The sequence below is a fragment of the Tasmannia lanceolata genome, unplaced genomic scaffold, assembly GCF_043159265.1.
Source record: "Tasmannia lanceolata isolate RefF3 unplaced genomic scaffold, GAP_Taslan_0.1 ptg000026l, whole genome shotgun sequence".
Classification (NCBI taxonomy): domain Eukaryota; kingdom Viridiplantae; phylum Streptophyta; class Magnoliopsida; order Canellales; family Winteraceae; genus Tasmannia; species Tasmannia lanceolata.
The window spans coordinates 8,049,975-8,064,334 of record NW_027518703.1 but is presented as its reverse complement, the minus strand read 5'-3'; the positions used below and the strand labels follow the sequence as shown (position 1 = coordinate 8,064,334).

General features: G+C 38.7%; 1 protein-coding gene across 2 annotated transcripts in view; it reads right to left on the bottom strand.

Annotated features, from left to right (window-relative positions):
• LOC143858572 (DENN domain and WD repeat-containing protein SCD1-like) overlaps positions 1-13,470 on the bottom strand; it is a 43,882-nt gene extending 30,412 nt beyond the window's left edge. Inside the window, exons 1-7 of one of the 2 annotated variants that reach the window (XM_077369238.1) lie at positions 12,999-13,470; positions 12,388-12,481; positions 9,306-9,507; positions 3,374-3,515; positions 3,084-3,184; positions 1,615-1,678; positions 1,261-1,374 (exon numbers count right to left, since the gene is read on the bottom strand). In XM_077369238.1, coding sequence (XP_077225353.1) covers positions 1,261-1,374; positions 1,615-1,678; positions 3,084-3,184; positions 3,374-3,515; positions 9,306-9,507; positions 12,388-12,481; positions 12,999-13,172 — 891 coding nt within the window. In that variant the 5' untranslated portion in view covers positions 13,173-13,470. The remainder of the gene's footprint in view (positions 1-1,260; positions 1,375-1,614; positions 1,679-3,083; positions 3,185-3,373; positions 3,516-9,305; positions 9,508-12,387; positions 12,482-12,998) is intronic. The other variant, XM_077369239.1, reaches the window with a different exon arrangement.
• Between the last annotated feature and the right edge of the window lie 890 nt (positions 13,471-14,360).

Below are 14,360 nucleotides of genomic sequence, written 5' to 3'. Positions count from 1 at the left end.
GAAGACTGAACAATCAATCCAGTTTTACGAACTAAGAACATTGAACAGTAAAAAACAGGTCAAAGCACAATGGTTACCAACGTCCTTGTTTACAGGAATGCCATGTCAAATAAATTTCTAGTAGGCAATGCATTTATCAAACATTCAGTAATTTCCCTTTAAAAGATCCCCAAGCAAAAGAAGCTCCTCAATATATGCATGCCTAAGGAGTGAATAGTCATTAGATAATATAAATCTGAAAAATTAGTACTGGTAAGTTATCCATTGTAGGGGTGAGCCCCTAGCTCAATTGGTAAAGACTATGTTCTTCTACACTGAGGTCGGAGGTTCAGTCCCAGCTTACCTAACAAAGAAAAAATTATCCATTGCCTTAAATACTTTCAGCTTTTTGTGTTCGTTCATAGTAATCATTGAGTGATAAATTAGTTAGGAGTCTTTAAACTTCGTGATGATCACCCATGCCCATATTTGCATAGAGAAAAGAAGTGATGAGAAGAGAGAAAAAGAAGAGAAAGAAGACGAAAAGATGGAAGGAAAAGAATTTGTGGAGGTTTTTACTGCTTGTTCATAGTAAGCATTGAATAATAAATTAGTTAGGGGCCTCTACCTTCATGACAGATCATCCACACCCAATTCGTATAGAGACAAGGAATAATGAGAAGATAGAAAAAGGAAGAGATAGAAGGAGAATCCGTGGAGGTTTTTACTCCAACACCACATCTCATATGCTTATATATAAGAGAACCTTTATAATTACTTAAAGAGACAGTAGAGCCCTCCAATGATGGGCCTATCATTGAATATATATAAGAGAATCTTCATAATTACTTAAAGAGATATTAGGGCCATCCAATGATGAGCCCCATCGTCCTGATATACATGTATAGGGAAGTGATACCAAGTGAAAAAAGGGGTGAACATATCATTTCCTACACACACACATGTATGTATGTATATATGCATGTATATGTCCGTGTCTTCATATACATGTCCATACATATATACTAATACACACGTGTGTGATAGCATGGGCATAACATAATCATTAGAGCAGAGCAAGTATGTCTATTATCAAGTTGACAACCCAATGAAAATAAACAGATTGTCATTATGCTTTAAAATAACTATTCAGCAATCGTAAACTAATGTCTATCGAAGAAATCAAATTTATTGCTATCACAACATTACGTTATGAAACAATACAATGAAGTAAATTACTCACAATTCACAATCCAATTATTCATTGGGTGGGGAACTTACACCATCCATAGCTAGACCAGATGTGTCAACACCTGAATGAAGACCCATCATATATGGTGTAGGAGCATCAATATAGTCTACTCCACTGAAAAATAGCAGCGGAATGTAGACATGCTTCAGCACAACAAAAGTAGAAAGTTTAGAAAGAAGCATCTAACATCAATGGCATCAATTGGGCAAAAGAATAAAGGCATTCAAACAGAGGCTAGAGAGATCACTTAAGCAAACATAAAAGAGAAGTCACAGGATTGTACTTCCAAGGGGAAGAGGTTCGATGTGTGCATGCAACAGGGGGACAAGCAGTTCTTTTTTATTCAAGCAAAGAGAATATTAACCACATTGGTAAGAGCTTACCTGCCACCGGAATGGATATATTAAATGGCAGATGGCCTCTGATACTAGGGTTAAAAGTGAATACCTGCAAGGAGGAGAGAAAAACCAAGCCATTAAGAAACTTCTATAATTGCATGAGAACAGGAAAACAATAATCAGAATTGACAAAAAAATTGAAGTAACTGAAAGATTATATTCAGAGGGAGAGCCCTTTTTCTCCCTCTCCGTAGGGGACTCGATGGCTATCCATAGTTGAGTAGCAAAATGAAAGAAGAACTGGAGATGGTGCCTGGACCTTCAGGCATTGGGGGCCTCCATAGAGATGAATCTAGAACTCGATGACAAAAATAGTTGACTATCCATAGTTGAGTAGTGATGTGGGGTCGAGTTTGGGGAATCCTGGACCTTCAGGCATTGGGGGCCTCCATAGAGATGAATCTAGATTGGTAAGGTGGGCATTTTTGGGTCCCATAGGGGTGGAAGACGCTAGTGAAGCAGAAGTGCAAGCTGTCCTTCAAGGGATCAAGCTCCTAGACCGAGATATCAACTTATTGGTTTTTGCGAGGATTATTGTGAGGTTTTTGCAGCACAAGTTGAAGTGAAGTTTGATGGGTATGTTATCTTTCAAAAAAAATTGATGGGTATGTCACAGGATCGACTGCCGGTTTCCTCTCCCACGCGTATGGACCCCTCACAGCCTCACCTTCCTGAATTTCTTTTTCTAAGAGTTAATAATAAACACATACTCTATTGTTGATTGTGTGAGAGAGATTTTCAAGTTGTTATTGTTTTTTCTCTTTTCTTGCATGAATCTGTATATGGGGATTTTTTTCCTCTTTTTTTTTGTTGCTTTGGTTACTTCAAAGTCACATGAATCTAGGTTCATGTGGTTAGGTTTATGTGATTGATGGAGTACTAGCTTCATTTGGGACATGGGAAAGTGGTCGCTGGAGTTTTGTTTATTGTCTTAGGTATCATTAGAAGGCTATTAAGAATAATTGCACCCACAAGAGAAAAAGATCAGTTGGTGTTGAATGGAAGAATCATTTTCCACCCATCCATAGCATGGGCCAGGAATGCTAGTATTGGTATAAGGGAAGATGTCCAGTCAAGAAGACTCTGTCTTTGGTTCGAATATTCTAAAGAAGAAAACAACAGGATTCAAGTATTCTTGACCATACATCTAGCCAAAGAAGTGGGCAAAGCTTGACAGTATACTATAGAAGACTACAACATGACTAAAAATGACCGGAACTAAACAGTAAAAGCAACAAGCAAATCAGCAGAAACCTTCTTCAGACTTTTTGTTACAGAATACATGTCGGAAAAAAAAATGTTCCTGCTTTCAAGCTACTAACATGATAGCTTAGGAATGAATACATTGTAAAGTTAAAATGCAGAAACTAAATAAAAGAATGACAGCATTCACAAGTTCACATGTTCCTACTGAAATGTAAAAGTGCTTGAATGGTTCCATGTCAGAAAGTTACTTGTTTGACCGAAGCAAAACCCGTCTTTCAAGCAACACAGCAGTAAAAAGCCTAATTAAGTTGTCGACATCCAGGCACTGCACCAATGGTTGAAAGGATATCTGCACATGGAGAAAGAAATGACAGTAACATATGCCATGAGTTGGATATATATACACATATATTTATATATACATACATACATACATACATATACATATCCCACTAAATTGCACTCTCAGAAAAAATGGGAAGCTGATTCAGAAAAGGCAACAGTGGAGCCTCTAAATTGCACTAAATTACATACATACATCAGCATGAGGAAGTCCATCCTTTGGTGGAGCCTCCACAGAAAGAAGGCAGTTCTCAACAGCAAAAAGAACCCGATTCTTTCCAGGAGTAGGCAGTGGTACATTCAACACCATATGTGCTATAACATCCCATAATGGCTTGCTGAAATTGCAGCATAGCTAAAGTTAAGAACAAAGGATCATATAATGAAAAAAAATTCTTACCTAACTCTGTATATGTACTATTATATAGTAATCAAAATATAACATTTACACTCCAGCCTACAACAATGATAAGTTAAAATCTTAAGTTTGGAAAGTTAACAGGAAACGCCCCCTTCCAAAAGATTGCACTTCAATCCCACAATCTCAACTTAAGATCAGAACCTTCAAAACATGTAAACCTATTAAAAGGCTTCCAGCCAGATCATGGAATCATATGTTGTGGCGGATGTGGTTCAAAAAGTAGTTCAACAAAATGTAGGTTCAAGCGTAAATTAACGCATAATTATCAGGAAATAATATGCACTCCATTACAACAATGATAACTTAAAATTTGTACGTTTGAAAAGTTAACAGGAGACACCCCCATCCACAAGATTGTACTTCCCTCCCACGATCTCAACTTAAGATCTGAACCTTCAAAACATGTAAACCTATGGAGAGGCGTCTGTAGACACCCCATTTTGACCGGACCCAAGTTCGTTGTGTTTATGCGAAACCACATATCAATTTTAGGCGGTAACATTAAGGGTCAAATGACCTTCTCATATATATATTTTTTTTACTCAAGCCATCACCCCTGTAGTGAAAAGAAGTGATTAAGTTGTACAAGAGTGTGCCCTTACCAAATTTCTATGTACATCTAACTAAGAGAGGGAGGGGTAAAATTATCAAGGTGAGTGGTGTTAATAATATGGATGTGCCAATATGAAATGAGAAAGAGAGTGGGTGCCATTACCATTTGACCGCCTATAAGGCAAAATAGTAGTACAAAATACACATCAAGGTGGCTGTCCATGGTGTAAAAAGTGGTGAATTGACTAGATGGAGGGAATAAGGGGGTGCCAATTTAGCACTTCCTATAAAGCCATCCGATTAGAGTTGAGATGAGGGGGGGTTTTCATTTGGAGATAAAAAATAAAAATAAAAAAAGCTAAAGGAGAAAAAAGCACGTATGTGTATTGGAGGGATACATTTCAGCCATACACCCTGTTTTGTGAAAAGGAGTAGTCCATCAATATAATAGGAAGGGCTGTCCAATAAAGAAAGAAGAGGACCAATACATCATTTCTTTTTAGCTACTCCTTCCATTACCGAGCCACCTTTTTGCAAGTGAAATAAGTAGTGTCAAACATGTAGAAGAGGGTTGAATTAGGTAGATGGGGCTGGCTCTTGGCCACAATAAGACATGATAAAACAGTGGTATGCTAACATCAGCCCCTATCTATAATCTTACTCGATTAGAGATTGAAAAAAAGAAGAAATTTTTTTTTTAGTCTCTCATTTGGGCGAATTACATAGAGAAAGAAAAGGGGAGTGAATTATTCATAGAGAGAGTTGTCCAAGTGGAAAATGGGTTGCAAATATGTCATTTCCCTATAAAAGAAGGGTGGAGGAACTCATCGGGGGATTTTTTTTGTTTAAAAGAAATGAAGGGGAGTGCAATTACCAGTGTATGGGGGTGCTAATATTAGCACAACCCCTCTTGCCTATAAATAGCCAACGATCAGGCATACAAAGGGGCTTTTTCATTTTTCCAAAATCACAGAGAGAACGAGAGAGGGTTTGAGAGAGAACAAGTAGAAAAGAGGGGTTTCTTCACTATTTTTCACCGGCAAGGCCGCCGGAATTCCATTCATTCCATCATTATTTCCGCTTTGGAGCGATTCTCACCATTGGAGATCTAGAGAGATCGATTGGGAAGAGTAGAGAGGGTTTGAGAGAGAGTTTGAACAGGGAAAAGAAAGATCAAGAGATTGAGAGAAATTTTCAAAGAAATCTGAAGCAAGCAGAGAGTGAGAGTGGCCGTCGGTCGTCTCTTTTCTGCGGGCCGATCGATTGCAGTCGGCATTTCATCTCCGGCTAGTCTTTACTCCGTTTCACCTCCGCCGTCGGCCATTGTCATCTTCCCCGGCGAATTTATTCTTTTTTTTCGGTCGGATCCGCAACTTTCGCCATCATTATCTCGATTTCTGTTGATTCCAGTGTATGCAATTTTTTTAATTCCGATAGATCTTTCAAAATCCAGCTAGATTCTTTGCTATTTTCATTTTTCCCGGCGAGAATCGCCGGAATCCGTCAAAACTGAGCTCTGGCCCAAAGCACTCTCAACATCATCTCTCCGATCCCTAACCTTTGTCATCACTGGATTGGATCTCCACCATTTTCATTCGATCCAGCGATCTTACGAAGATTCGACCTCTTCCATTTTTCTCTTCATCGGTCTGATCTCAGAGTTTCTGATCTTGTTTAGAATTTTGAAAGAAGCTAACTCCGCATTGAAAAGAAGGAAGAGTATTATCCTAATCCTTGAAAGAGAATTGACGAATTACTCGCTCAATGAGTAAATTTAAGGTGAAGAGAAAGCGAAGGGAGAAGGTAATTTTCTTTCTTTCTTATCTTATCCTTTTGAAACTGTTCCTCTGCTTAAATTTTGTTGTTCATGGTTTGGATTAGCTGTCTTTTTTATTTCTGAATTGAGTCTCTTTATCTCTAATTTTCGTTGCAAAATTAAATTCATTTTTTTTTTACTTATATAATAAGGATAGATAGAGACACGTCGATAAAGATCGTTTTCTTTTAGTAGAATTATGCAAGTTACATCTGTAATACCTCAATATTTAGCAGATTCTTGAGATGGATAAATTGTCCCAAGGGCCATTCGAACTCTACATTTTGACGTTTCCAAAGGAATTAGGGGTGTGAATTATAGGATGATGTTTGCTTATATATGCATATAGAAAATATTTATCAATTAAGCATTAGGATAAAACTATTGTCTGTTGATCAGTAGATGAAAATTGTAACTTCTTAGGATGACAATTCTCTGAGAGGGCGATGAAGGAGTCATCCCAAGCCCCCTCTTTTAGGAGAAATTGTTTAAGTCCTGTAGCATTCATTTCTCTTCATTTTAGAAGACTTTCCAAGTCTTTCAGATATTCCCTTTAGACATGTTTCATCCGATTGGTGTTTCATTTGTTTTGTGATCATGCTAGTTTACTTGTTTGTGACCACGCTGGTGTACCTGTTTGTGAGCACGCTAGTTTACTTGTTTGTGATCACATTACTTTACTTGTTTGTGGATCACGCTGGTGTACCTGTTTGTGAGCACGCTAGTTTACTGGTTTGTGAATCGCAGGTGTTTACTTGTTTAGTGTTTTTATCTCGGAATAGTTCGTTCCGAACTACGTTGGTTTGATCCTCTTCCACGAGGTACGTAGTGCAGCTTGAGATCCACATCTCAGGTCCAGCCAAACCTTTTAGAAATAAACATTTTAAACCTTAAAAAAAATATATATATAATTCTTCAAAACCTTTTCGAAAAGATCTTCCCCTAGAGTTAGGAGTATGTCATAGCTGTTTAGGGTGTTTTTGAGTTAGGATGCTGTCCTGATTTGTATTGATATAGTGTGTCCTGTCGTGTGAGTGTCCCTAGAGTTAGGAGGCCTCGAGTTGATCGGTTAGACATTTAGTCGAACCGGTGGCTAGACTAGGAAGCATATAGTCAGCCCGTGGTTTTCTTTAGGATGCACAACCTAGTTACACATAGGATGTAGGGCCCACCTGCATTAGCTTAAGGCTAATCAACTTGCATTAGTTAGGGCATATAGAGAGTCCTGAAATTTACAATTCACATGAACTTAAGCAATCGTGTAAAAAGCTTTAAAAATCAGTCGAGTCTAGTGGATCGAGTCTAGGATAGCGGTTCTAAATGGTTAGGCATCGTAGTTAGAATAGGACATCGAACTACGTTGACTCCGATTCTTCCCGATGCCGGGATACGTAGAGCAGCTGGGATGGACGGTCATCTTGGTCCGAGTCAAGTCGCATTAGAGTTAGGATTTGTTTTGTCCTGTCATATATAAGATTGATTTGTGTTTTATGTTTTGATGTGTCTTCTTACTTTCTTGTACTGATACTATACCTTTAGCTGTAGCCTGCATGTGTATGTCCACCAGAACTTAGACACCCATTAGGCATGTCACTCATAACCTAGCTTTGCTTAGGTGACACATTTTTCATTTCATTTTGTGTATGCTTATTTCTTTATCCTCAGGAAATGCATGCTTAGGTAGACGATTCCTGAGAATTGTTCCTATTTCATATGATTTTTACCCAAAATTCTTTGGATCTAATAATAAATGGCATAAGAGACCAAGTGCTTGCACTCGGACGAATTGGAGGCGCTCTTCGGACCTTCTCCATTCGTAATCAGGCACGAACCCATTCATTTCTGGTTATCCATGGTATACAGAGCATATTTTTTTAGGGATCCATGGCCGTATACCATGGATGGCGACTCTGAGTTTTTATTTTTGTTTCGAGAGTTCCTTGGTAGAGCTCTCCTTCACGTGTGGATGATCCAAGAGGCCGCTGGGGGCTCGTTCCCCCACCTCTCTCTCGGATCGGGGTCCACAGCGTCAAGCCAGATCATGGAACCATTTGTTGTGGCTGATGTAGTTCAAAAGGTAGTTCCGGAAAATGTAGGTTTACAAGTTATGCACTCCATTACAACAGTGGTCAGTTAAAATCTGTAAATTTGAAAAGCTAACATGACTTGTTCGGATAACATGAACTCCATTACAACAAAGAGTAGCCAGTTAAGAAATTAATAACAAGTAACATCAAAAGCTCAACAAGTCCATCTTACAAGAATGGTTAAATTACAAAATCATGTTTTAATAGACTCTATGTCCATTCGTATACAATTCTTTTATATTTAGGTATGTGTTTCAATCCATAGCTTATGAGATGAGAACAGAAACTTATTGTTACTGGATGGAACAAGTGGAATTGTAAGAATCTACACCTTTTCCCCACACCAACTGAAGATTAGTGGTTATTCGCTTTATCAGCTTTCTCGGAATCATAAATTAAAAAGCTCCACGAAGTGGTGAAGTGGCATCCATGAAATTTAGCAGAAACATGAGCAGTTCTATTTTTTTTAATGGTAAACATAAGCATCTATATTATTCCAATGTACTTCAATTATCTATTATAGGCCCTTATGACCTCTTAAAACTAGAGACAGAAGCATCTAAGAAGCTCATCTCATGGAGAGGAAACTAGAGCGACCACCTTTAATTGACATCCAGACTAGGATCATGAACTTCAACGACTTCACAAGTGATGTATTGTATGTTAATGAGATTAAAAGAACTCTGGTGCCAAATGTACCGTATTGACTTTCTATGGTTCCTGCAGAGTGAACTTCAATCTTTCTAACCATCAACCTAAAGTCTCAACATGTGAAGAGCACATCAACCAATATGTTTGGTAACTACTCCATTTGAAGCTTTAAATTTCTAAGATTTCTTTCAAAATATAGCAACTGGCTGTAAAAAATTAAGACAGAAACAAAACATGTGTTCATTTCAAGAAGGAAGTTGATTTGAGCTATGAATTCAGACATCTCATTAAAAAGGGAAAGGCATATATAAAGAGTAACCCCCACAAGGTAAAAAATATTGAACTACTACTAGAGGCGTATTTGATATAAGCAGAGGTAAATTTTCATGGTAACATCCTGCCAAATTTGTACTGCTAAGCCATTCTACAGCTGAACACGATTTTACTCCACAATGCATGGAAACATGGACCAAACTGTAATGACATATTAGAAAACCAACCAATATAAATAATTTACATGGTTTACAAGCACTTAAACATTGATTTAGTGATGTATCCTTCGATAAGAGATAAACAGGTTCATAGCTCTTAAAATGCTTACCTACTGCCAGTTGACAAAAAGCAAAGAATAAACAATTCTTCAAGTGCATCCCGAAGGACATAAAAAATGGGTGACCGGGAGACAAGACAGATGCATTTATCAGCGAACGAATTTGGTGGAATGCGATAAGCTTCAGCAATGTCCTCACTGACTGGATCTCGAAAAGCAATGCAGCTAACATATATTTTAGAACCATCTCCCTCTGCAGCAAATTTCCAGGTCAAAATATAATGCAAAATATTGAAGAGTTGATCAAAAGAACAAAGAGAAACTCAGGACTTGTTTTCTAATAGTTGAATCGTTTTAATCATTCAAAAGAGAGAGAGAGAGAGAGAGAGAGAGAGAGAGAGAGAGAGAGAGAAACTCAGTACTTGTTTGGGTACAAGATCATATAAAATCACAATAAAACAAAACCGCAAATTTCCCCTTGTAATATTAAACGAATTTCATTTTACATAATCGTAATTATAACGAGTTGTACACCTGTTTGTGGCTTTTGTTGTTTTGGTGATTAATAAGAAAAGAAAAATAAGTAGCAAAACCAAAGAGTTGTTTTCAATGACAGAAATGCCCTTATTAAGATGATTGTCTTTGGTTGATGATGAGGGTATTTTGGTCCTTTCCCATCTTTTTTTTTTTGAATGGCAATAATTTTATTGATAAACAAGGAGGCCGAGTAGTCAATACAGAAACAGGAGAGACAACTGAAAAAATACAAAGACATAAAACAGAAAAAGAACGCCAACAAAATCAAAGACTCAAGGGGGCAAGGAGTAAAAAATCTCAAGAGATTCCTTAATGACCCATCGCTGGCCAATCTATCTGCCACATCATTTGTAGATCTCCTAACATGACGGAAACCAATCGAAGAAGAAGCCGCCCAGTCCTTAATCTCGTCAAAAAAAAAAAAAACAGTCAAAACTCCACAGGTGATGGTGAGAACCTCTAAGCCACCTAATGACATTCAGAGAGTGGCCTTCAACCAAGATATTAACAAGGGCATTTTTATCCAAGAGCTTGATGCCTTGATGAACTGCACGGACCTCCGCCTCACTTGCATTGGCAATGCCTATAGGGCCCGCAAACGCCCAAAGAACCTCCCCTGTTTCATTCCTTTACCTCTATCCTCTTCAATCGATCGTCATAAACTGCCTTTGTTAAAGATAAAAGTGACCAAGATGGAGCACAATTCGTAAGAAACCTTATAAAATTGGTTAGGATCTCAACTCGGGGAGAGAGAGAGAGAGAGAGAGAGAGAGAGGCGCGGGGGGAGCCATAGTTAAGCTCTCATCTTCTTGTCAAGCAATTACTAGTTGCATGATACCATTAATGCTAGTTTCTGCCGCCTCATTGTTCCAAAGGCCTAAACTAGAGACAAGTGAGAACAAGATGAGATGCTCTCATCAACTACACAACAACCAAGAAACAGAGATGGCACCACAAAGAGAACCATCTTTTATAATTTAAGACGTGAAACAGCTCAAATTCTCCTCTATTCACCAAGTCAGCGGAGACAGCATTCAACGGTGCCCCCACAACGAGTCAACCATTTTCCCAGACCTTTATCTGTCCATGCTTTCGCAATCGTCCGATTCATGTCCTCATCCCTGTCTTCATATATGCTCTGCAAAATGCCGCAGCTTTGGATTTGGGGAAAGATGGATTGAACTAGACTGGATCCCAAGCTTGCAGTCGGAGAACAGAAAATTCTGAACGGCATTCATTTCAAGTCTACTCCCTTGCTGGATCCAGAAACACCCATCTCTTCCTCTTCTTGGAAAACGGTTTGTGATTTCCATGTTCTCCAAGTCGTCGTCGTTTCTCTATTTTCATATTCCTCCAACCGTATAAATGATGGGGTGCTTGCTTGCCATTCTTGGACGAAAGGGCCTTTCTCTGCTCCTGAAACTAGAGCAGACACAGCAGCAATTGAAGAACAAAATATCTTTGAACAAAATATCTTTGAACAAAAGTGAGGGCATCTATGCCTCCACAGTCTCGGATGATGAAGGCAGGTTAGAAGCTATTTCCGGAAACCCTAAATCAGGAAAAGTAGTGGAGGACACTAGCGACTGTCAGCAATGAAGGACCATTTGTCAGAGAAATAGAAGAGGAAGAGGTGGATGTTTCTCTCGTGGTGGGAAGAGAAAGCAAAAAGATTAACGTGATGAGAGAGAGAGAGAGAGAGAGAGAGAGAGAGATAGTTGTGCCCAATGAATCATGAATTTCAAAATTTGTAGTGGAGGAGAAATATTGAAAGTCATGATCTAGGCTTAAAAAAAAATTGAAAAAATGGTAAGCTGGTTTTCCAAATGCATGATTCCCAAAATTTGAGCTTATGTTTTTGAAATTTTAGAAATTTGCACTGAATCGCAATTTAGGGGCGTAACCAAACGGGAATTCAAACGTGAAATCTTTATAACACAGCAATTAGCCATATTCGATGTAACTGTCAGAAATCAAGCTGCAAATGCAAAAGAATAAGCATCAAAGAAAATACACATGTTCTTTCGAACATGATTTCAATTATCCTTTTCCTTTTCTGTTAGTGTGTGAATCATTGTACTGTCGCACAATTCACCAAACGGTAAGCTGGTTTTCCTATAATTTGACTGTGGGAATGGGAGAAATGCTGCAGTGAGCCACTATACTAAAGTTACAGCAATTATCTAACATTAAACTAACCATTAGGCAATTATCTAAAATTAAACTAACCATTAGGGTTAAATATTACCGCAAGCTAAAGGCTTCAATTATAAATTAAGAGGGCGAGAAGAAAAGTTTCACTAGAACTCATCGAGATTTACTATATAATACATTGGTTAACCAACTATAAGCAGATTCTGTCTTTCTATCAAGAACGAGATTACAAAAAGCGGCTTCCCATAACAGGGAAGAAGTAAAGAGCTATAAATATGGCAAGCAATGCATTTCATAACAGGCAAATAACATAATACCACGGGAGCCAGTTGTCAATATGCCCCGAACCATATAAGTACCATTACCATAAGTTTTTAAATAAGTACTTCTTCAAGTAAAAAGACTAATGGCCAGTACAGCGAATTAAAATCAAAAGAAATACCAGTTAAAACTATTGGATAGCTCCGTGGGTATGTTGTGGCATCATTATGGTCGAGACCAGAAGTAAAGAATTCCACACCAGCTGGCAAAACACACTGCAGATGTAGGGTCATATCAGAAAACAAAGAGTATGAGATTCCCAGATTCAATTTTCAAGAAGCTAATTACAAACAAATCCATATTAAGCACCCAAAATCAATTAAGCATCCAGCGACATTGGTGCTTAAATTAGCAAAAAAATGGAAGAGAAAATCATTTGACTCCCCAAAGTGAGAGTGACCGTTAGTCCAACGATATCAAATGACATAGATAATGATGCAGTGCAAATGCATAGTCGATGGAGAAATTGAAAGTAGTACTATATCTCTCGCTTTTTTGATAGAGGAATTGAAACAAACAATTAATTAAAAATATTGAGGATTGACGGAAATCAAACAAGCAATTAAAATAATTGAGAATTGACAGAAATCAGAGAGAAGGGGAAAAATCAATAGTCACTCTAAAAAGCATAAAAAGTAGTAGTAGTAGTAGTAGTAGTATATCTCTCTCGCTTTGGATAGAGAAATTGAAACAAACAATTAGGTAAAGCAAATGAAGAAGAGAATTGCTTACAGTGGGGAGTTGAGGAGGAGGAGGAGGGTAGAGAGTGTGATTGGAAGGAGGGAATTGATCGAGGAAAGAAGGCATGTACAACACTCCTGATCCTTGAAATCCCTTGCTCCCATCCAACGTATGGATCTCCGGTCCGATCCCGCACACCACGAAATACTCGAAAACCCTACCCATTTTTTTCTCTCCTTCTCAGAGAGAAAGGGAAGAAGAGCACTCACAGATCTACTATCCTCATCAATCTCTTCTTACAGATCTACTGTCATCGTCAATTTCTTCTTTACAAGGGCTTTAAGATCGGGGTAAAGGGGTTTAGGGATTTGGAAAAGGGGGGTTTTAGCGCGGGAGGGTGGTGTGATTTCGGTGGAACCGTTCGCCGGGAAGGAAATGCGAGCTTTGTTGGGCGTGGAGCCAAAAATACGTTAACAGTGGGGTGAATGCGTACTGCAGGGGGGTGAAAAATATCATTGCGCCAAAATAAAATAGAAGAGCTGGCGTAAGAAGAAAGAAAATGCGCCCGCGTTTCTAGAACGTTTATAAAACCGGTCTTTCTGGTAAAATTTAAAACCTAGGATTTTTTAGTAAAATTTCCGTCCCATTCACTTGAATTTTTTTAACCCCACTCTTGTAATGATTGCTTGTGAGTATGACATGGACTCCTTGTCCCCTCTTTTTCCTTCCCAAGGAATGATGTTAGGGGTGCAACTTGGGTCGGGTTGAACTCGAATTTGGGTTGGGTTGGGTTGGGTTGGGAAAAATCAACCCGAATTGGAAATCGGGTTGAGTTGGGTTGGGGTGTCGGGCAACCCGACCCGAAACCCGATTTCAACTGAACACATTTCCCATTGAAGCTAGAAGTGTGCTTAAATTTCAACATAAATTTCTCCTTCAGTTCAGTTGCAGAGTTTTTATATGGTGGATGCCTGTGTGGGAATGTGAGCAAAAAAAAAAAACAGTGGGGCCCACAAAAACATGTGCATAAATTGGAAATCGCGTTGAGTCGGGTTGACCCAATTGCAAATCAGGTTGGGTTGGGTCGGGTCCAGCCAAGTTAGAAATTGGGTTAGGTCAGGTCGGGTTGGCAAAATGGGTTCCTCTGGTTGGGTCGGGTTGGCCTCAACCTGACCCGAGTTGCACCCCTAAATGATGTCCTCTCTCTTTCTCTTTCTTCCCTCTCTCTCCTCCCTTCCCATATTTGGTAATAACACCCCTAAATTTTGGCGGGAATTTTAAGAATTGTAGGAAAAAAAGAAACTAGCAAATCCCATTGACTTCACTGTTGGGATTAAAAAGCTCCAAGGATAAAATATTTACTGGCAACCAAACGGAGCAGTTTAAACCGGTGCGAATTATCCTCCAGGGGTG